This window comes from Monodon monoceros, unplaced genomic scaffold, assembly GCF_005190385.1.
Source record: "Monodon monoceros isolate NGI ecotype Baffin Bay Population unplaced genomic scaffold, NGI_Narwhal_1 Super_Scaffold_18, whole genome shotgun sequence".
Lineage (NCBI taxonomy): Eukaryota > Metazoa > Chordata > Mammalia > Artiodactyla > Monodontidae > Monodon > Monodon monoceros.
The window spans coordinates 160,597,174-160,617,165 of record NW_021703774.1 but is presented as its reverse complement, the minus strand read 5'-3'; the positions used below and the strand labels follow the sequence as shown (position 1 = coordinate 160,617,165).

General features: G+C 55.9%; 3 protein-coding genes across 10 annotated transcripts in view; 2 read left to right on the top strand and 1 right to left on the bottom strand.

The window, feature by feature from the left end:
• The window catches only part of CEP85 (centrosomal protein 85), a 34,444-nt gene extending 28,158 nt beyond the window's left edge, over positions 1-6,286 (top strand). Inside the window, exons 12-14 of the mRNA XM_029231009.1 lie at positions 1,798-1,905; positions 3,058-3,283; positions 3,674-6,286. Coding sequence (XP_029086842.1) covers positions 1,798-1,905; positions 3,058-3,283; positions 3,674-3,834 — 495 coding nt within the window. The 3' untranslated portion in view covers positions 3,835-6,286. The remainder of the gene's footprint in view (positions 1-1,797; positions 1,906-3,057; positions 3,284-3,673) is intronic.
• A 223-nt stretch (positions 6,287-6,509) lies between these two features.
• Positions 6,510-8,033, top strand: SH3BGRL3 (SH3 domain binding glutamate rich protein like 3). The gene is made up of 3 exons (XM_029230128.1): positions 6,510-6,710; positions 7,309-7,476; positions 7,590-8,033. The coding sequence occupies exons 1-3, from the start codon at positions 6,543-6,545 to the stop codon at positions 7,653-7,655; spliced, it is 402 nt and encodes a 133-aa protein (XP_029085961.1). The 5' UTR covers positions 6,510-6,542; the 3' UTR covers positions 7,656-8,033.
• A 228-nt stretch (positions 8,034-8,261) lies between these two features.
• Positions 8,262-19,992, bottom strand: part of UBXN11 (UBX domain protein 11) — a 22,689-nt gene continuing 10,958 nt past the window's right edge. The window contains exons 8-17 of one of the 8 annotated variants that reach the window (XR_003794574.1): positions 19,530-19,638; positions 15,554-15,622; positions 12,122-12,336; positions 11,739-11,816; positions 10,662-10,779; positions 10,434-10,537; positions 10,236-10,351; positions 9,163-9,212; positions 8,974-9,088; positions 8,789-8,867 (exon numbers count right to left, since the gene is read on the bottom strand). Coding sequence is in view for 4 of the 8 variants with exons in the window: in XM_029230124.1 (XP_029085957.1) it covers positions 8,711-8,867; positions 8,948-9,088; positions 9,163-9,212; positions 10,434-10,537; positions 10,662-10,779; positions 11,739-11,816; positions 12,122-12,336; positions 15,554-15,622; positions 19,530-19,638 (1,041 nt within the window). In the remaining 4 variants the exon portion in view is untranslated. Of the gene's footprint in view, positions 8,868-8,947; positions 9,089-9,162; positions 9,687-10,235; positions 10,352-10,433; positions 10,538-10,661; positions 10,780-11,738; positions 11,817-12,121; positions 12,337-15,553; positions 15,623-19,529; positions 19,639-19,992 lie in introns of all 8 variants that reach the window. The other 7 variants (XR_003794573.1, XM_029230126.1, XM_029230124.1 and 4 more) reach the window with 7 other exon arrangements.

The window sequence follows — 19,992 nt, the reverse complement described above, 5'->3', positions numbered from 1 at the left end:
GTTAGCTTTTGTTCTTTAGGTAGGTGATGGGAATCTACTGTAGTATTTAATTGGGGCGTGATGTGGTCAGGTTTGCAACTTAGGCTTGAGTGTGGAAGAATATTGGTACTTGGAGAGTTACAAGGCTGGAGGCCAGTGGACTGTAGCAGAAATCCTAGTGAGAGATGATGAAGGATGATGCATAAGGCAGCATTGCAAGATGGAGTTGTGAGGGGACAAATTTAAATGAATTTTAGGAGGTAAAATTGAGAGGAATCAGTGACTGATAGAATGTAGGAGGTTGAAGAATAAGGAAAAATCAAAGACAACTCCTGGTTTCTATTTTGGGCCAGAGTAGGAGTGTCCTTAATTGGGTTCTCCAAGAAATCCTAGGTACAGATTCTCTTTGGACTCTAATAGAGGTTTTCACACCAAACAGGAGAGATGCACGTCCACTGAGGAAGAACTGAAAGCTGCAGTCCTACCCTTGCCATTATGTGGGTCTATTTAGTTCACATACTTCAAGTCCTGTAAGGAGATAGTCAAGCCTAGTGAGTGTTTACATCCATTTATTATTATGATGATGATCAGCTGCGCTGCTCGGCTTGCGGGATCTTAGTTCCCCGATCAGGGATTGAACCCAGGCCCTCGGCAGTGAAAGTGAAGAGTCCTACCAATGGACTGCCGGGGAATTCCCTACATCCATTTAAAATCCCAGGATTTTAGTAGTTTTTAGTGGATCTCAAAGTATGTTTCTTGGAACTCTGAGGTTCCACAGCATTTAAAATAGTATATTTACCCATGATGAGACTTTGGTGAAATTAGGTGGATTCAAAATGGTCACCTTGGGTGTTTCATAGTGGTGAGACGTTTTCCTTGGCTGCTAAATTTTTTATTAATGCAAAATGGAAAAGTTCAGAAATATTATTTATACTTTATTTGTTCAAGTCAGTTTCAAAACTGGGGGGAAATTGGAATGAACCAGAATGAGAGGCAGAAGATAACAAATATAAATACCTCCCTCTCTTGACCCTGACTACCCCTACACACAAACGCACGCACGCACGCATTATAACTAGATTAGGTGCCCGAGAGAGTGCTCTCTCTACCCCTTCTCATCTCTGTCAAAAACATTTAATATACAATATTGTCAAGGGCATTTGGCTGTGAGCTCCTCAAAGACAGGGATTGTTTGGTATTCTTTTTAGTATCCCCAGTGCCTGTCAACAGTAATTGCTCGATAAATAATTGAACTCAACTCAATGGACGTTCCTTGCCCTCAAGGAAGTTATGGTCTAGTGGAGGGAGGAATCATGTGCACAGCCAACAAATGTACTCATGAGCCATGATGGAGGTATATGAGTAGCAGGGCAATATTAGGATTAATTGGATCTAATTTGCAGATTAAGGAAGGTTCTGGCAGAGCAGAGGGGCATTCTGGGCAAAGGGGAAAGAGGAGTGAGCAACAGTATTGGAACTGTAAACCTTTGGGGATGAAGGCCAGTTAGTCGTTCAGTGTGACTGGAGTAGAGGCTGTGTGGAGGGTAGAAAGAGATAAGGATAGAAAAGTAAGTAAGGGCCAGACTGGCCTAGAATGCCCTGCTGAGGAGCTGGCCTCTATTGCTACATGGTCAAGGGCTAGAGAAGGGTTTTGATGCGAAGTCACAGATCAGGGCTGTTGTAAAATAATCTCTTAGCAGCAGTGTGTGGGCAGGGTGGAGCTTTACTATGTATATAGTCCAGACCAGAGGCGATATGGTCTGAAGTAGACTTGTTACCCCTGATGTGTTCTCCCACCCTCCTTGCCATGGGATGCAGAGCCTAGAGCAGGAAGTGGCTCAAGAAGAAGGAACAAGCCAGGCCCTGAAAGAGGAGGCCCAAAGGAGGGAGACAGCCCTGCAGCAGCTGCGCACAGCTGTGAAAGAGGTGAGCAGCAACAGCTAGGCCTCTCGGTACTGTCTTTACAAACCTGATTTCTCTGTATCCTCCCGATCCCTTCTCCCACAGGAGCCCCCACATTTGGGAGGTCCCTGCTCTTTTTTGGCAGAGGAGTAAGAAGGGACATTGCATCATCCTTTATATTAAAGGTCCTAAGCCTTTGAGTGGCCATAATTACCCAGGAATGCTTTTTGGATATGGACGATCACTCTCTCTTATTTTGTATTCCCACAGCCACAGGTTTGTGGGGTTGGGGATGAAGGGTTCAAGAAGATTGAAGGTATGGTGATCCTCATGGAGTAAACAGAGTTGTCGGCAGGGGGCGGCCAAGGTCACTGTCCAAGTGCTGAGGAAGGAGTCTCCCAGAACTAGGATTGTCACATGGCCCAGTGTGGGTGAAGGGTGGGGACTGGAGGAGAAAGTCTATTCAGTGTCTTTAAAACAGAATAGAGGTAGGAAGGGAAGGAGTGTGCATTAAGCTGTTCTGGGAAAGAGAGGGAAAGAGACACAGATAGACGTGAATAGCTGGTCTCTGTAGTGAAGCCTGACTCCACTGAGGTGAAGGATTGAAAAGGCAGGACACATTTCAGCACTATGTCCTCCAGGTACCCAGCTTCTTCAGCCCCCCCCTCGTCCCTACCCACCCAGTGGCCACTAGCTGTCTTGTTGTCTTTCTTGCCTGCTTTATTCCTCTGACACACTCTGATCCGGCTGGCTGGTGGCCACTTTTGTCAGGGTGGCAGGGAGAGATTGAAACCAGTGTCTCCTCAGATTTCACAGTTCACGTTAAACCTTCTCTGATAGCCTGGCTAACAGAGTTGGCTGAGGGACTGGCTTCAGATAGAGTTCCGAGGGGCGGGAGTATCTTCTCTGGTTCCTGAACAGAAACCTGGAAGCTGCTGACTCAGTCTGGTGGGGTGCAGTTTCCCCTCCAATGCTGCAGCCCTGTGGGCCCAACCTACCTGCAGGAGAAACTAGGCCTGATATTGAGGGGGAAGAGGGGAGTACAAGGAGGGGGGACATCGCCTTTGACTCATAGCTTCCCCTCCACACACATATATACATATATCCACACTCATGCACAGATACTCTGCTTTTCCCTGGGCCTGGGTTAATGTGCTCGCTTCTCTGTCTGCTCAGCTTTCAGTACAGAACCAGGACCTCATTGAGAAGAATCTGACGCTCCAAGAACACCTGCGCGAGGCCCAATCAGGGTCCCCATCTTCATCAGACACGGCCCAGCTGGCATTTGAGCTGCATCAGGAGTTGGCCCGTTGCCTTCAAGATCTGCAGGCTGTCTGTAGCATTGTGACCCAGAGGGCCCAGGGTCATGACCCCAGTCTCTCCCTGCTCCTGGGCATTCACTGTGAGTCCTCAGGCCAGTCTGGGACCCAGGAGAGAGTGGCTTTCATTCTCCTCTCACCCCTATCCACCTTTCCCATCATTACTGGTAATGTGTGAACTGGGCTCCGTAGACCTGGTCACCACCCTCTGGGAGCTTATGTGTTTTGCAAAGTAGACGTTCAGTAAATCTGTTTTGGAAACAGCATCCTTATGGGGTACCTGGGTGAAGGACAAACACAAATGTGGCGCTTAGGCAGCAAGATTTCAGCCCATTATTCCTAGGTGCTTTTTAAAAAGTGCCATGTTCCAAGACCACAGGCCTTATGGCACTGCATATCCATACTGCGCTTTCCACAGGAAAGTGTCTCCTGAGTGATTTACTAATAATCTCTCGAAATGCTCTCCTCCCCAGCTACACAGCACGCAGGGACTCAGCTAGATTTTCAGAAGCCGGATGTGATCAGGAGGAAACTAGAAGAGGTTCAACAGCTACGCCGTGACATCGAGGACTTAAGGACCACCATGTCAGACAGATACGCCCAGGACATGGGAGAAAACTGTGTCACACAGTGAGGAATGCTGGGGGTGGGACAGGCTGTATTCCCCAAGGGAGAATCTGGTCTGCTGAGAGCCCGGTCCAGCAGGTCCTGCCCTGACAATCTCTTGCCTCCTGTCTGCTGCTATTCCCAGAGAGAAGGGATGGAGGGGAGGTATGAGCTGCATCTGGGGCCAAGGGCTGATTAGAGAATTTTGTTTGCCCTGCCCCACTCTGGCTTTGCCTTGTTGGATTGCATTTGTCCTGTCATCCTGATTCACCCTTTGAGGGTGAGTTAATAACTTTTGCAGGTAGACTGGGAAGTCCTCACAGACTGTTCCCAGTTGCAGGCTGACGTCAAAGGCAAGCAGGCTGCTTACCTCCTTTCTCCATCCTTTGGGATGGCTCCACATTCATTCCCACTCCATACCTTGGTCGTGCTGATGCCCAGAGTTCCTTAGAGGGGCCAGGAAAGGCTGAGTACCAGTAACAATGGCCATTTAAGAATTCTCAGGCCCCATGTGCCAGCCTTCCTGGGACCTGAGCTGGCTCTGGGTTTTCCTAGGCCCAGTCCCACTGCTTCTTCCTCAGGGCTCTTGTTCTCATAGATGCCTCAGGGTGATCTATTCCTTAGCAAAGTACTAACTAGAATTGGGAGCCCAGGGATTATAACCAGGGCTTCTTCATCTGTGCTACCATGCCCGTTTACAGGAGACCCCACTCTAGTTGCCCTGTGCCCTTGGGGCCCTGGTCGTGTGGTTAGCACAGCCCTTTCTCCTTTGTTCTCAGGCTGGCCAGGTAGCCCCCTTGAGTGCAAACTCACTCCTCTATGGTTCTGGGTTTGGGCAGGATTTTCCCCCAGGATACCGCAGGGCAACTATCAAGCTGCTCACCCCTTCCCCCCGGGGCTGGGGCCAGTGCTTGGCCTTCTGATTTGTGCCTCTCTTGTGTTTGGGATTGGGGGTCCTTTCCCTTTCCTGCTCTGGGCTCCTTGAGAGTTCAGAGTACCCAGTACAGGTCAGCTTTAAGGTACAACTTTCAGTGTTTTTTGTTGTTTCTCCGGGGCCTTTGGACCCTCTGCTTTCTGGTTTCTCTTGCCTCCTCGTTGAGGGAGCATCTCGTAGTTGTTTGTATCTGGTTGTTGGGCCAGCCCCGGGCCTCCTCTAGATCTGGAGCCAGGCCAAGCCAGGCTGTGTGTGGGGAAGGGGGAGCACTGAGTAGTTCAGGAGTCCAGAGGCAGCCATTGGGAGATTCTTGCTAAGCTTTGGGCTGGCAGGGCAGCATCCTGGACCTCACTCCTGGCCTGAATGAGACTCCTTCATAAGTGTTTTTACAAGTTTGTGTTTTATTTATGGAGTGACTTATCCCTTCCATTCAGAGCAGCCCCACCCAGCCATCCCCTCAGCCTCTGGGCTCCTGCCTCCTAAAGGCAGAGCTGCCTGGTTGGTCTCCACCCTGTATTGGCAGCCCAGCCACCATGCTCACGGGTATTTTTCTTCATAAAGTTTATAAGCAGTTATTTATATGAATCCTTGTTATGTCAACTGGTTTGTATTGCCTATTTTGATTACAAAATAAAAATTTAACAGACTCCTCGGTTTACCATTGCTTTCCATCACCATCAGCTCGTACTCCACCCCTCACTTTGGCTTGTTGGAGCCAAAGCCTGGGTGTTTAGCCAAGTTCTCCAAACAGCAGCAAGGAGGGAACTTTGGCAGGTCCAGCCTCAAGTCTATTTCTACCACTTCTGCTCCTCTGTCTTTCTGTGGGGACAGATAAGATCTCTTCCCACAGCACTTTCTGTTGGGTGAAGCTGCCCTGAGTCACAGAGCAAGTTTGTCATTGAGTTTCAGTAATCCTCTGAGGAGGAAGTCTTTGCCTGTGGGTTGCTATAAGGAAGTGGCTTCCCCAGGGCAAAGCAGGACTCTGTGTTTGCCTCCAGGAGCTAGGGTTGTCTTCCTGGGCTGTTCTCGGAGTCCTGGACCTGGGAGGACTAATGAGGGGTGTCATGTCCAACCCCAGACAGATGGCTGGGGGTCCAATGTTGGGCTGGTTGCTTCCTCTGCACCCTGTGCCCTCTTCTGCGAGGAAGTGGGGTGGGGCTGGGGCCACCCCAAGACCAGCAGTGTATCTTTAACAAGGGCCCAGACTCTCAGGAGTCCTGACACCAGCCTCTACCTCCACCCAGTCCAGAACTAGAAACCTCTTTCATACCCTGGCCTCCATCTGGCTCTGTGAGGGTGTGGCCCCGTCTCCTGCCACCACCCTCACTTGTCTAAACCTGCCGATCTGAGCGGAGATGAACTCTGGGGAAATCTCTAATCAGAGGCAGTGTGTGCGTGTTGTGGTCGGGGGGCATCCCGTGAAGCGAAGCTCCCTAGCGGGGGAACTTTAGGTTTGAAAACAGCCCAAGACTTCAAAGCCCGGAGCGGAGCAGCGCTGTCGTGGCACCGGGGGTGGGTAGTTAGTTGGGTGCAGCAAACCCGCGCGAGGCTGAAGGGGAGGCCTCTGCCAAACCCTCACCCACGCCCTCCCCGGCCCTTCCTGCCGTCAGCTCGCTCCCCAGCCTCACACTGTCAGCCCCAGCTCGGAAGGCTGAAAAGGGCGGCCCTGCGTGGGACAGGGGTCCTCGGTGCGCCCGGTCCCCAAGGGGGGCGGGAGGGGGCCCGGCGCTGCGTGGGGCGGGGTCGCGCAGGCCCCGCCCCGGCCGCGCGCCTGTCCGTGCCGCCCATTGGTCCCGAGAGCTATGACTCGCGGGCTGAGCAGGAAGGAAACCGCTCCCGAGCGCGGCGGCCTCGTCTCCAGGCCGTGCAGCTGCTGCCACCGCTACCCCGTCTGCCTGTCGGCCCGTCGGCCCATCCGCAGCATGAGCGGCCTGCGCGTTTACAGCACGTCGGTCACCGGCTCCCGCGAAGTGAGTGCGCGCCCTGGGGTAGAGCGCTGGTGGTGGTCCTGTTGCTCTGGACCCGGCGCCTGGGACCCGCCCCCAGGGCGGGGGCGGCGAGGTGCTGGACACGGCCTCCTGAGTTGGGTGGGGGCAGGCTTCTTGGCCCCATCCTAAACACCTCCTTCGGGCATCCTGGGTCGTCTGCACACCCACTACCAGGCTGAGCCTTGACCATGTCCTTATCTTGCCCTTCCTCTCCTCCACTGTGTGTGTGTGTGTGTGTGTGTGTGTGTGTGTACCTGGGGGCGGAGGTGGCGCCTTACCCGTCTCCACCCAGGCCTGCCCTTTTTTCTCTTTGCCGAGCTCCTGGCTCTCCCCACCCTTAATTTTTCTCACTTACGTTCATTCTAACTCCCCTCCTCATGGTTGGTGGTCCCTCTCTCCTTCCACACCACCACAATCCTGACTCCTCCTCCCAACTCCTAGTGGCCAGAACCCTCCCCTAGGGCGTGGAGCGGGACAGGGGGACAAAAGCTCCTGGCCACACTCCCTTTTTTTCTGCCCAGGGTTCCTCCCATAAACCCTCCAGTCTGCTCACTAACCCCTGCCCGCCCTTTGCCCCCAGATCAAGTCCCAGCAGAGCGAGGTGACCCGCATCCTGGATGGGAAGCGCATCCAGTACCAGCTAGTGGACATCTCCCAAGACAACGCCCTGCGGGATGAGATGCGAGCCCTGGCGGGCAACCCCAAGGCCACCCCACCCCAGATTGTCAACGGGGACCAGTACTGTGGGGTATGGGCCTGGGGGTTGGGGATGGAGGGAGTGTTGTAGAAGGATACCAGCCAGAGTCAGACCTGAGACAAAGCACCAGCACTCAGGTGACCACCTCTTGTCCCCTCCCCCAGGACTATGAGCTCTTCGTGGAGGCTGTGGAGCAAAACACACTGCAGGAGTTCCTGAAACTGGCCTGAGCCGAGTCAGCCCCCTGGACTCCGTCACCACGTTCCCCCCAGCCATCACCCATGAAGGACCTTGTGACAACTCCGTTATTCCTAACCTTACGACCTTGGAGCCCCTCCCCCCAACCCAAGACCTACCGCCTCCCCTCTCTAACTGTAGCTCCTTCTCCTCTATTCAAAGGCAACATTCCTTACCCACTAGTCTCAGAAATTGTCTTAAGCAACAGCCCAAGTGCTGGTTGTCCTCAGCCTGGCCCTGAGGCTGCCACCCTGCCTGGCACTGGCTGATAGGCACCTTTGTTGGTTCCATTAGCCAGGGCTCTGCCAAAGGCCCCGCAATCCCCATCCGGGAGCACCGCAGAAACAATTAAATGTTCCATTCCATTGGCATCGTGTCTTTGTCTGGTGTGGCGTGGACATCCTGGGTCCCTGCTCTGAGCAAGTCTGGTAGATGTGATTGTGCTGAGGCTGTGCTCCCGTGTGGCACCTCTGTGTGCGATTGACAGTGCGTGTGTTTGGATATATGTCCAGCACACACATACCTGTGTGGACCAACGGTTTCTAGAGCGTGTGGGTGGGTCACCCTCCAGTGCACATGCACGTGATGGTGTCCATTACCGTGGTGTATACTGCACGTTTGCATGCCAGTCAGTAACGCGGCTGTGCCTCGTGGCCACCTGCCTGTGTCCCAACAGCTCGGCTAGGTGTGGGTGTGTCATGGAAGTGGGTGCCCAGATGCAGTTCTGTCAGCGTTGGGGCAGTGGCTTTGATGCATAGTGTTGAAGTGTCCCCACGTGCTTGTGGCCCTGCGCGTGTCTGTGCGCAGGGATCTGCACACTGGCACAAGAGGCGCTGGGCTGGGGTGGGCCCTCTCTCCCCTGGAGCAGCTTAGCCCTTCTGAGCAGAAAGAGGAACCTAGAGGACAAAGACCCAGCGGCCAGGCCCGCCAGCTGGGGCTCGAGTTACAGAGGGGCGGCTCGGCGCCGCCCCCTCCTCAGCGGAGCTAGTGCTGCTGGGCTGCCCTGCCAAGAGAGCCTCGCAGAGCAGCCGGTGTTGGGGTGGGCGCTTTATTCGGGGCCGGGGGCGGGCAGCGGAGCCCGGCGCGCCCGAAGCAGCAGCGTGGCGTTGGGCACCAGGCCCACGGCCTGCAGCGTGAGAGCGTCATTGTGGTAGACTGTGGGCGGGAACGTACTGAAGATCTCGAAGGTGGTGGCCTCCACGGCCCTGGGGACAGGGAAGAACGAATCAGGCCGGGTCGTGGGGCCAGAGCCCTGCTGCGGCCGCCAGCTGAGCCCCGCGCCCACCTGGCCTGTGCAAGCAGGGTGCGCACATCACCGACTGTGTCCTCCGGCCGCATCAGCAGCAGGAAGGCCTGCTCGCCATTCTCAGACTTGATGCGCAGCGTGGAGAGCGCGGGCACGGGTGACTCCGGAGACTCCTGGCTCCTGCGGACCCAGAGGCCGTCAATACCCCCTGGTAGCCCAGTCCCAGGGTCCTCACCTCTCCACTCTGCCCTCACCTCTCACGCTCAGCAGCCAAGGCAGGCGTCTCCACCACGATCTCCTGGATCTGGACATGCAATGGGCAGCAGTTCCGGAAGGCATCGATGGAGTGGACAGAGCCCTGGGCCCTGCCAGTCACACTCTCCCCCCAACCCCTACAGGGGACTTCTCCTGACCAGGGATGGATGAGACCAGTGAGCCAAAGCGGGAGGGGGTATTCTGTGTAAATGGGGGCCCAAGGAGAGGAAATAGAAGGGAAGCTTTGGGAGGTAGCCCCATCGTTCCCTTCCCTCATTCTAGTGGGGGAGACAGAACCCCACACAGCGACCAGGCTGGGTGCCTAACCTAGCATGGGTCTGGGAAGGCTTCCCTGGGGAAATGACACCTGAGCTGTGACTGGAGGATGAAGAGGAGTCCTTAGAAATGGGATGGGGGGCTAGGATATTCCAGAGAGCATAGGTCAGGGAAGACTTCTGAGAAGAGGTGATATATTTGAGAAAGTGTCAGCATTCATGTGGCTGAAGCTGGGAATCAGGTTGGACTGGAAAAAAGAAAAGGTTAGAGGTGGGAAAAGGACCAGAAAGGAATGACAGGCCTTACCTAAGAACCACTGGAGGGTTTCAACAGGGAAGAGCCAAGATCCAATTTGCATTTTTAAAAGAGCACAGAGGCTGCTGGGGGAGGATGGCTGGCAGGGCGGGAGTGGAAGTGGGAGGCCAGTGAGGGGCCACTGCAGTTGTCTGGGAGACACTCTGGAGCCTAGGCTAGGATGGTGGGTGGGGGGAATGGAGAGAAGAGATGGATTCGGGAGCAGTTCTGGGGATAGACAGATCTGACGGGACTTGGCCACGTGTGGTGAAGGCAGAGTCCCGGGACCCAGGCGGGGCGAGGGAGGAGTAGCAGGGTGATGAGTCCTGTGAAGGCCAGGAAGGTGTATTTCGGTCTGGACCTCAAGAGGGTGGCCTGAACTTGGGCTCACCCCCAACCTAGACTCCCCTGACTTTCCCACTCTTAGAGCCACACTCCTGCGTTGGCCAGTTGCTCTCTGGTCCCAGCTCAGAGAGACCAGGAGACAGTCCTGAGAGCTCACCAGCTCCATCGTTTCCAGGAGACAGGGGAACAGCTCTGAGGAAGTCATCTCTCCATCCAGGCCATCCTCAGGGGCCCTCAAGCCTGAGCCTCCAGGTAAGCCGCTGCTCCGGTAGGCTGGGCCAGGGTTGATGGTAAAGCTGCCCCCCCCGCCCCCCTCCCCCGCCAATAAGGCTGGGGGAGCCAGGGCTGGCCTCACCTTCAGGGTGCCCTGGATGGGGCCTCGAATGTCAATCACCTCGCCTTGTCGGATCACTAATTTGGGCAGCCTGTTCAGAAACTTCTCGGCGATCATCCTGGAGCCTGCAGAGAGGGCATTGGGAGCCTTGGCCGGGGCAGAGACTGTGTGTGATGGTGGAGGAGGCTACCTGGAGCTTGTCCTGCACAGTGCCCCCACCACCTGGCTCAGCCTCAGGGCCGAGCTCACCTGGGTGCTCCATCCTGTCCAAGGGCTTTCGAATCCTCTGCCAGCCTACCACTCGGCCCTCGCCTGGGAACGGGTCCAGCCCATTCTCTGGGTAGACCTGATTGCGCAGGTCACTCACCTGTCAAGAAGGAAGGGAAACAGCGGCTGGCACATCTCTTCAGCCCTGAGCTCCATGCCCATCCCTACTTGCCCAAACAGAGGCCCCAGGAATAGGCCCAAGGGATGGTCTGATGCAATCCCCATTTTACAGATGAGGAAACCGAGGCCCCGGGAAAGAGCAGGAGAGCTGCAGTTCATGCTGCTCCCACCCACCTGAGCCCTGCTCTTCCTGCAAGCTCCCCTCATCACTCCAGCTGGAGCCACAGTACTGACATCCTCTTCACAGAGTCCCTCTCGGGAGCAGACCAGGAGGGGAGGGATGAGGATGTTAGGAGAGGGCAAAGCCCTGCTTGGCATGAACTACCTCAAACACCCCTGGTCGTGACTCACGCTATTTTCCAAGCCATGGTGGCACACACCCCCTCACATGCTCTCACTGTGGAACTAACGCACCACCCTCTGGGACACAACCTCATGTGCTCCCATCACAGCACCCTCATCTCACTGCCGACTGCCCCCACAGCAGGGGGCCGGCTCCATCTCAAGTCCTTTAGTCCCAACGTTTGCCCCCCAATGGCACTACCTTCCACCCCAACCAGGAGGCTCCAGGAGCCTCTGGGGGGAGCCAGGACAGTTTTGCGTGGGCTCCTCACGTTCCCCAGGCTGTCCAGGTGTCCTGAATGCTGGGGAGGAGGGGCAGTGGTGCCACGCAGCTGAGGGCTCTGCTCTCAGGATGCCAGAAGGGGGCGCTGCCTGCCGTTCAGCTACACGCCTTCCCCACTGCTGATGCGGCAAGTATGGCCACGGCAGCCTTCCTGCTCCCTTCCCAGCCCCGTTTCAGGCTCACCCTCCTTCTGGAGGTCATCAGACTGGGGTCTCTGAGGTGGGGCAGTGCCCCTAGGTGATGCCTGAGGAAGCATTCCCACCCCCTCCAAAATCCCCACACTGGGAGTGAGTGGTTTAAGGAGAGCCCATCACCTTAAAGGAGACCCCGTCAGGGTACAGCCGCTGGAGCTCTGACGGGAAGAAGCCATCCAATATGTCTCGGAGGCAGCGCTGCAGGGGGAGAGGTAGGGTGAGGCCCGGCTGGACCTGTGCAGTGCCCTACACCCTGCTTCCTGTCTAGATGGCAGGCTCTGGGCCCCGGGATCATGGGGCCAGTTACTCTCTGGATCAGACTCTGGAAACAGAGTCCCAGGACATGGTTGGGGGGGGGGGGGGGGGGGTTCTGGGGCTTCTGCAGGGGCCTGGGGGCGGGGGGTGAGCTGGGCCCATCATCTCCAACTAATGGTGAGCAGGGGGTGGGCCACCACAGTGGCTTGAGGGTGCACAGGCCTGTCTCCCCTCCCCGTCACTCCTACCTGTGTGGAGGGATCGTGGAAGGGCCGGAAGGGCCCATCGAACATCACGATGCCATTCTGGTAGAGCTTCAGTGGGATGGGCTCAAGGACACAGTGTGGCACTCTGCTGGGCATTGGTGTCAGCTGGGTGTCACTGTCTACCGCCAGCTCACTGAGATCCTTCAGGCTAGCCAGCAGCCTGTCAAAGTCTACCTCAGGGGGTACCAGTGAGTCTCCTGGCAAAGAGGATTGACACCCATGAGCCTCTCTTCATGGCTGCTGTGTGCTCCAGATCCCTGGCTTCCACAGCCCCCTCCTATGCTGGGCAGGGGCCTTAGCATCTCTTTAAGTGACCACCTGGGGAGGAGGAAGGACAGCTAACACTAGATAATAATAATAGCTGTCCTTTAGTGAGCATTTACTTTGTGCTAGGGGTTTAACATCTATTATCCCATTCTTTCTTCATACCAACCCTATGCTGTAGGGACTATAAACATCCCCATTTTCCATATTAGGAAACTAAGGGTTAGAGGTTAATGGCTGGCCTAGGGACACACACAGTAAGTGGCAAGAGCGGGATCAGATCCCAGATCAGATGTGCCAGGCACTGTGTTAGCAGCTGAAAGGCACAGTGCAGAGTTCCCAGCTGTCTGGGCTCAAATTCCAGCTCCTCCACTTCTACCTGTGTGACTTTGGTCAAGTCATTTAACGCTCCGCACCACAGCATTCTCTTCTAGAAGGTGACGATGATAGGACCAGGATGGCTGTAAGGGTCCAAGATGACCACGTAAGAATTCCAGCAAGCATCTGTCTGTGTTAGTTATTGTTGCCAGCTCTACCGTGCACAAATGGACCTCAGGCCAACCCAGAGGCCACGCAGCAGGGTTATTTATCTCCATTTTACACATGAGGAAACAGGCCCACAGAGATGAAAAATGATTTGCCTCAGGCCACTTGGCAAGTTAGAAGAGGGGGTTGACCCTGGAGTCTGTTCTTTCCACCCATCTGCACCATCAGGAGAGAGAGGTGAGGGTCGGGACACCTGCTGGACAGGACATGGGAGACCTTGGGTTGCACATGTATTTGGCCTCCTCTTCTGACAAATGTGTTGTCCATAGAGCTGTTCATAAGGTTCACGGGGTGCAGGTGGGGTGATGAGGCAGCCAAGACAGATGCCAGAGCAGAAAGGATACAGGGCAGGTGGGGTGCTGCTGGGGGACAGGCCAGGAGCTTGTTCTCAGTCTTGAAGGGATCTTGCCCCGAACTAAGTCATCTACTAGGGTGTAACCCTATAAAACACCGGTGACTTTCTGGGCCTTCTTGGAAGTTGTTTTTCACCAGGACAGCCAGGCTGAGGCAGGATGTGGGTCAGGACTCTGGGGACCCAATTCCTTTCCCCACAGTGGTGCAGTGGCTGTACCGGGGAAGTACAGATGTGGGCGGCCCTGTTTCCTGTTGCCTTTGTGGCTGCTGAAACGGTAGGCCCCAGCTGGCCTTCCCTTCTCCCCTACATCTGCTACTGCTGCAGGGGCTGCACCTGCGCCCCCCTCTTCCTGGGGTCCCCTGGAGTCCCTGAGAGTCCCAAGAAAAACTCACAGAACATCCTGGATATCCCTGGTATGAGCCAGAACAATATCGAGACACCATTTTCCTTGAACAGCTAACTAAGTACTTTCAGAACACCCAGGTAAACCCGAAAATAACAGCAGAAAAGCTCATCACTGCCAACATCTGCCCCCACCCTATATTCTTACAGATGGAAAGTGAGGCCTAGAAAGTCACATGACTTGGCCAAGGCAGGCCACACAGCACGGCCAACAGGACGACTCAGATGCGCGCGGACTGCTAATCCAGCTGCCTCCTGGGGCCTGGGCTTTTTCAGGGAGCTGAGGTGTCGACAGGGGAAGGGGCAGGTGGAAACCCAGGGGAGGATGCCAAGAAGCAATGAAAGAGAAAAGAAAAGTTGGCGGAGAAAATCAGCCCGGAAGGCTCTCAGCCAGGGCTCGGGGGTGGAGAAGTGAAAGCAGGGTGGGCCTGGCAGGTATCAGATGCAGCAGAATGGAGGTGACATAAGGGGCCCGGGAGAAGGAACCGCCGCTCTGGACAAACCAGGGCTAAGAGAATAAGGCAGGAAGAGCCTGGCATCGCCACCTCACAGCCAGGAGTGCTCAACAGAAGCCTGGCCCCGTGCAGCCACATCACATGGGATGAGGCAGGTCAGAGGTCAAGTGAGGCATTTCCTCTCTGAGCCGCAGCTTTCTTTTCCAGGGAACGGGTAGATAATAGAAATCTTCATCCTGCCCGCAAGATCCAGGGGTGAACTGACTGTGATGATGACTCAGCATTTACTATGCCAAGCATCAAGAGGCAGGTCTTCCTTCTCCCATTTTACAGATGAGGAAACTGGGCCTTGTAAGGTGACATGCCCCGGGTCACGCAGCTTGCAGGGCCCAGGTGACTCTAAGCCTCTGTCCTCAGTGACCACGCAGGCTTGCCTCTCAGTGTTGGTTCTTCAGGTACTGCTCACTGGGGTTCCTTTCCAAGGAGGGGTACAGTGCAGGGAGATCATCTCTGAGGCCTCATCCAACTTTTGAGAGCCCATGATTTTATTTAAAAGGGGAGTGAACAGGCATGGAGATCAAGTCCAAGCTCCTTGGCCCAACTCCCAAGACCCTCAGAGCCCTGGCTCCCCAGCCTGCCCTCAACAAGCTCTCCCACTCACACTCTGAAGCCGTACAGCCCGGGCTACCACTTCCAAGCTGTGTGACCCCGGGCACGTGGGCCAACATCTCTGGGCCTCAGCTTCCTCTTCTATAAAATGAAGACAATAACAGCCCCACTTTACAGGGTTGCTGTGAGGCTCACAGGAAGTGCCTGGCAGACAGAGCTGTTGTTGTCACTAACACCCCACCCTCTTGATCATCACAGGGCTCAGGTGCCCTCTCACCACCTAAGTGGAGAAGCCTTGCCCGGAGCCCCTGCCCCTGAGCCTGGGCCTCTGTTCCTCCTGGGTTTCTGGAGCCCTTGGGCCCACTCCTGGCCCTCATCACAGGCTGCTGTCATTTTGTTTGCTTATTGGTCTTTCCAGCTACACCGGTCAAGTTGAACACAGGCAAGAGCAGCCAGCCCTGGGCCTGGCCCACAATGGGTGCTCAAGACGCACTGGATCCGTCCCTCCACCCCACCACCCCGCCATCCAGCAAGTACGTCCCGTCCGCAGCGCCCGTGCCCTGCCAGGCTCTGAGCAGCATGGCCACGCCCATGCCCAGAGTCCTGCCCTCCTCAGGCTCATACTTGAATGAAGGAGACAGGGTGACAAAGAGTGACAGTGGCATGTGTTAAGTGCCACTGTGGGGTCGCAGGGCCCAGAGGAGGGCCAGACACTGCCCCTAGCGCAGCTGAGTGGTGGGCCTGCCCTGGGCTGGCCCCTCGCACCCTCACCAGGAGGACAACCTGCTGCTGTGAAATCCCGGCAGTGTCCGACGTGCGCCAGCAGGCCCGTCCCAGCACCGCATGCGAAGGCTGTTGAAAGGAAACAGACCCGCTATTTCCACCCACCTGCACGCCGGGCCCTGCTCTGGGGACTTCACCTACATTCACTCTGCTCTTCAGAGGAGCCGGCGGGGAGAAAACGGGCTCCGAGAGTCTGGTCACCGCCAGGGTGACCAAGGGGGGCCTTGTGACTCGGCAGGAGCTGACTTCTGCCTGTGACTCGGCAGGAGCTGACTTCTCTGGCCCTCGCTTTGATCATCACCCTGCTTTTCCCCACCTCATCCTGTACAGAGGATCATCCCGGCGGGCTCTGACCATCCAAGCCAAGGGCACCCAGGCAATGCCTGCAAATCACCTGCCTGTGCACGTGCCCTGGCCTTCGGGTCGAGCCCTGTGCTGGCACTCTGGAGCACAGCAGGGGCGGAGCAGTAGATGGACATGGTCATCATTCACTGACCGCATGTCCGCCTGAGAGAACACTCCACGTACTCCACACTGTGGTATTCAGTGCTCTCAGTTCAGGGCCTAGGGGTCAATCGTACCATCTCCTCACCTCACAGATGAGGATGTGGACTCAGAGGTGAGGCAGGTTCCCCACACAGGGTACGATCTGACCCAGGCCCCCCTCTTCAGCCAGAGCCTTTAAGGCTTTCACTGCAACGCAGAGCCCCTAACTACGCGCCCGGGGCAGCTGCAGGGCGGCACAGCGCCTGGCGCCGAACAGGCACTCCACGCACATGTGCTAGAGCAGGTGGGGTTTGAGCTGAGCTTCACAGGAGGGGAGAAAAGGGGGCAAGGCACTTGGGGGACACAGCACAGGACCGAGCTAGTGGGAGGGTGGGTGGCAGGAGTCCAGCCTGCCTGGGGTCTAGGCCAGGCCAGTTCCAGGGGCCCAAGGGCAGCCCAGGGACAGCCCATGGAGGAGTCAGGCTGGCTTCCTGAGCAGGGGAGGGAAGAGGCTCCCACACAGATGCCAGAGCCTGGGCTTGGGGAAAAGGGTTGGGGAGGTGGGCGCTGGGAGTGGGAAGGGGAGATGTAGAGAGAGGGCAGGGACTTGATGGGGGGTGGTGAGGAGCTCAGAGGTGAAGGGTGGGGGGAGCTCAGAGTTGGCTGGAGCTCTCAGCCCTGAGGCTCAACACCTGACCCGAAGGTGGTAGGACCAGAGCGGGAACTGTCCCTTTCATGTCTCCGCATACCCTGAAGCACCTGGCACGGCATCCTGTTTGCTACTCAACGTACTGGTGGGAAGGGGTGAATGATCTGGCCTGAGGCCAAGCCCTTGCAAGGCTTCCTCTCCCCTGAGCCCCTTCATGGGCCCAACTGACCCTCCTCCCTAAGAGTCCCAGGCTCTAGAATGTTTGAATCAGCCCCAGTCTGCCTAATACAGATGCCCCAGCTCACCAATCCACTGGCCTGCTGCCCCAGGGCCTGTGGGGAGTGGTACCCAACAGAGGGAGATCCAGAGAAACAAGCCAGAGCATCAGGGTCAGCCAGAGGCTGGCTTCATGGACCCAAGGGCCCTTGGGGCAGGGGCAGGTTGGCACATGGGGACAAGGCCATAGGGAGAGGAAGGGAAAAAGCCAGGAAAGGGGGGTGGGCAGTCCCAGGAGGAAAAGCTGCTAGAAATGAAAAACATGTTGTTCATCTGTCAGAAGAGCTAAACTGAGCCCCCTCCATGTTGAAGAATCAAAAGGCAAAAGAAGAAAAAGACACAAATCAGGAACTTGTGGCCAGGCTTTAGAACAAGTGGCTTGAGAACAGCCATACTCTGAGCAAAAAACAACAACACAGAGCAGTTGGGGGCTGCTCTCTTTTTGGGAGGAGAGGGTGGAATCCACAGAACCAGGTCCAGAAACCAGCTGTCTGGTCTCACCCCTTCCCCAAAGGAGCAGGGAGGGCCCCACTGGCCAGAAGGAAGTCTGCCCTCCAACTAGTCAGCAAGGCCACATGAGGCCTGAGCCCAGCTCACCACACAGGGGCAGTGTGTGTGTGTGAGTGCGTGCGTGCGTGCGTGCGTGCGTGTGTGTGTCCGTAGTGCCGGCAGGCCTCTGGCCCTGGACCCCAGGAAGGGACATCCTTACAGCTTCTGGCTGTTGCCTATCAGGGTCTCGCCTCTCACCCAGGGAGAACTTCCCATAGCACTCAGCCCAGGGTTCAGCTCCTGGCATGGCCCAGCTGCCATACAGCTCCCCAGCTTTGCCCTGTCCTAAATGGGACATCTTCCCCGACAGCCGTGCTCCCCAGGGTCATCCCAGGTTCCTCCCACCCCCTCCCTAATGTTCGAGCAATCGCCAAGGCCATGGATTCCCCTCCTAAATCTCTCTGCTCTGCCCCTTCTCACCAGCCCCACCAGTATCACCCTTATGCTGGGCATCATCTCATCTTTGGCCTGGATGACTGTAACCGTCTCCCAGTGGGCTCCCAGCCTTAAGTCTTGCCCCCTTCACTCAACAGACTGCTTAAGTGCCTCAGTTTCCCCATCTGTAAAATGGAATAACCCCTGGCCTGTGCCAAGGCTATTTGTGAAAATGCTTTAAAAGTGGCAAATATGGTGCAAATGGGAAGTGATGTTTTTGAAACAAGGGTGAGGGGGTTTTCCCCTGAGATTTAGGGGGATCTAGCCAATGTGCAGCAGGTGGGACTCTCATGTTTTCAGTCTGGGTTTTTACCCAGCAGGAAACTTATGAAATTAAGAAAGTACAGTTGTCTTCCAAACAGTCCCCTGGGAGCCAAGCTCATGTTCCCATGAGACTGCCACTGCCTTCTGACCGTGGAAAACAATGAGAGTTCCCACTTGTGAGGCTGATGACATGCGAGGTCAGTGCTAGGTGTTGCGTCCAACCCACTGACTCGTAGTAACTCTATGGGAAAGAATACACACCCATCTACTGACGAGGAACTGAAGGCTCAGAGAACGGAACTCGAGTACCCAAGTCACACCTGGGTTAGGCGGTGGTGATGAGGACCCAGGTGTGACCAACAGAGCCTGGAGAACTACCTTCCAGGCAATGACCTCCATTCTTTGAAGAGAATGGACCCAGCTTCCAGAAGTGGCCAGTTCTGGGACTTCCCTGGTGGCGCAGTGGTTAAGAATCTGCCTGCCAATGCAGAGGACACAGGTTCGATCCCCGGTCTGGGAAGATCCCACGTGCTGCGGAGCAACTAAGCCCATGTGCCACAACTGAGTCTGCGCTCTAAAATCTGCGAGCCACAACTACTGAGCCCGCGAGCCACTACTGAAGCCCGCCCGCCACAGAGCCCGTGCTCTGCAACAAGAGAAGCCACCACAATCAGAAGCCCACGCACCGCATCGAAGAGTAGCCCCTGCTCGCCACAACGCAACTAGAGAAAGCCCGCACACAGCAACGAAGACCCAATGCAGCCAAAAAAAAAAAAAAAAAAGTATATATATAAAGGAAGTAGCCAGTTCTATGGCCCCAAATCTCTGGAGTGCATCCCTCGGGATATTAGCAGTTGAGTTAAAAATAAAACGTGGTGGAGGCCCAGAGATGCAGGTAGATTTCAATAGTTTGCTACAAATGAACCTGGAAAGGGAGTCCACAGAGGGGACCAAGCCCCTGGCCTGAGGGCCAGCTTCCAAAGCAGGGGGATTGCTTCTAAAGGCCACAGCTTTTAAATGGGTGACATTTTGTAAACTATGGTGCCTGAGACAAATGAGGTCTTGTTACGTTTTGTATCCCTGGGTCCCTGGAGCCTTAGAAAGATGAGCAAGCAGAGTCCAGGGTTAGGTGGTCAGGGATGGAGGCTGAAGCCTTTCTCTCCTGCTCCTGTGTCAGTGGCAAGCTGTGGGAGGCTGTGGGGCACCTTGTGCTGGGAGAAGGGGCATGAATGAGCTGGCCTCTGGACAGCTGTGGGCCATCGGTAGCTGTAGGGGAATTCCCTTTGCAGGAGGGCCCGGGGTGGACCCCGACTTTACCTGGCTTCCAGAACTTCTTGGCTGTCATCCAGTCCCTCTCGCCATCCTCTGAGTCCTCCTCATGCATGGGCTCACCCACCCACTGCAGGCCGTAGTCACCGAGGAACCGCTGTGGGGAGAGAAGAGGGAGATGTCGGGGGCACTGTCAGCTCAGCCCCTTCCAGGGGAAAAGGCGGCATCAGCCCAGCCCCCAGCCTCAGGCCTCCGCTCCCAGCCCACTGGATGGGGCGATGGGCCCGGGGGTCTTGGCCACTTCCTGGCTGTGGCCTTGGGAAGCCACCTCACCTCCCAGAGCCTCAGGCTTCTCCTTGTAAAATGAAGCTTGTGAGGACTCACTAAGGTAATTCACATAATGTCCTTAGCACAGGGCCTGGCACAAGTAGGAACTCGTGTAAGTCAGCCATTATGGCGGCGGGGAGCCATGTGGGTCTGGCCCGAGTGGGAGGAGAGGAAGGGACACCTG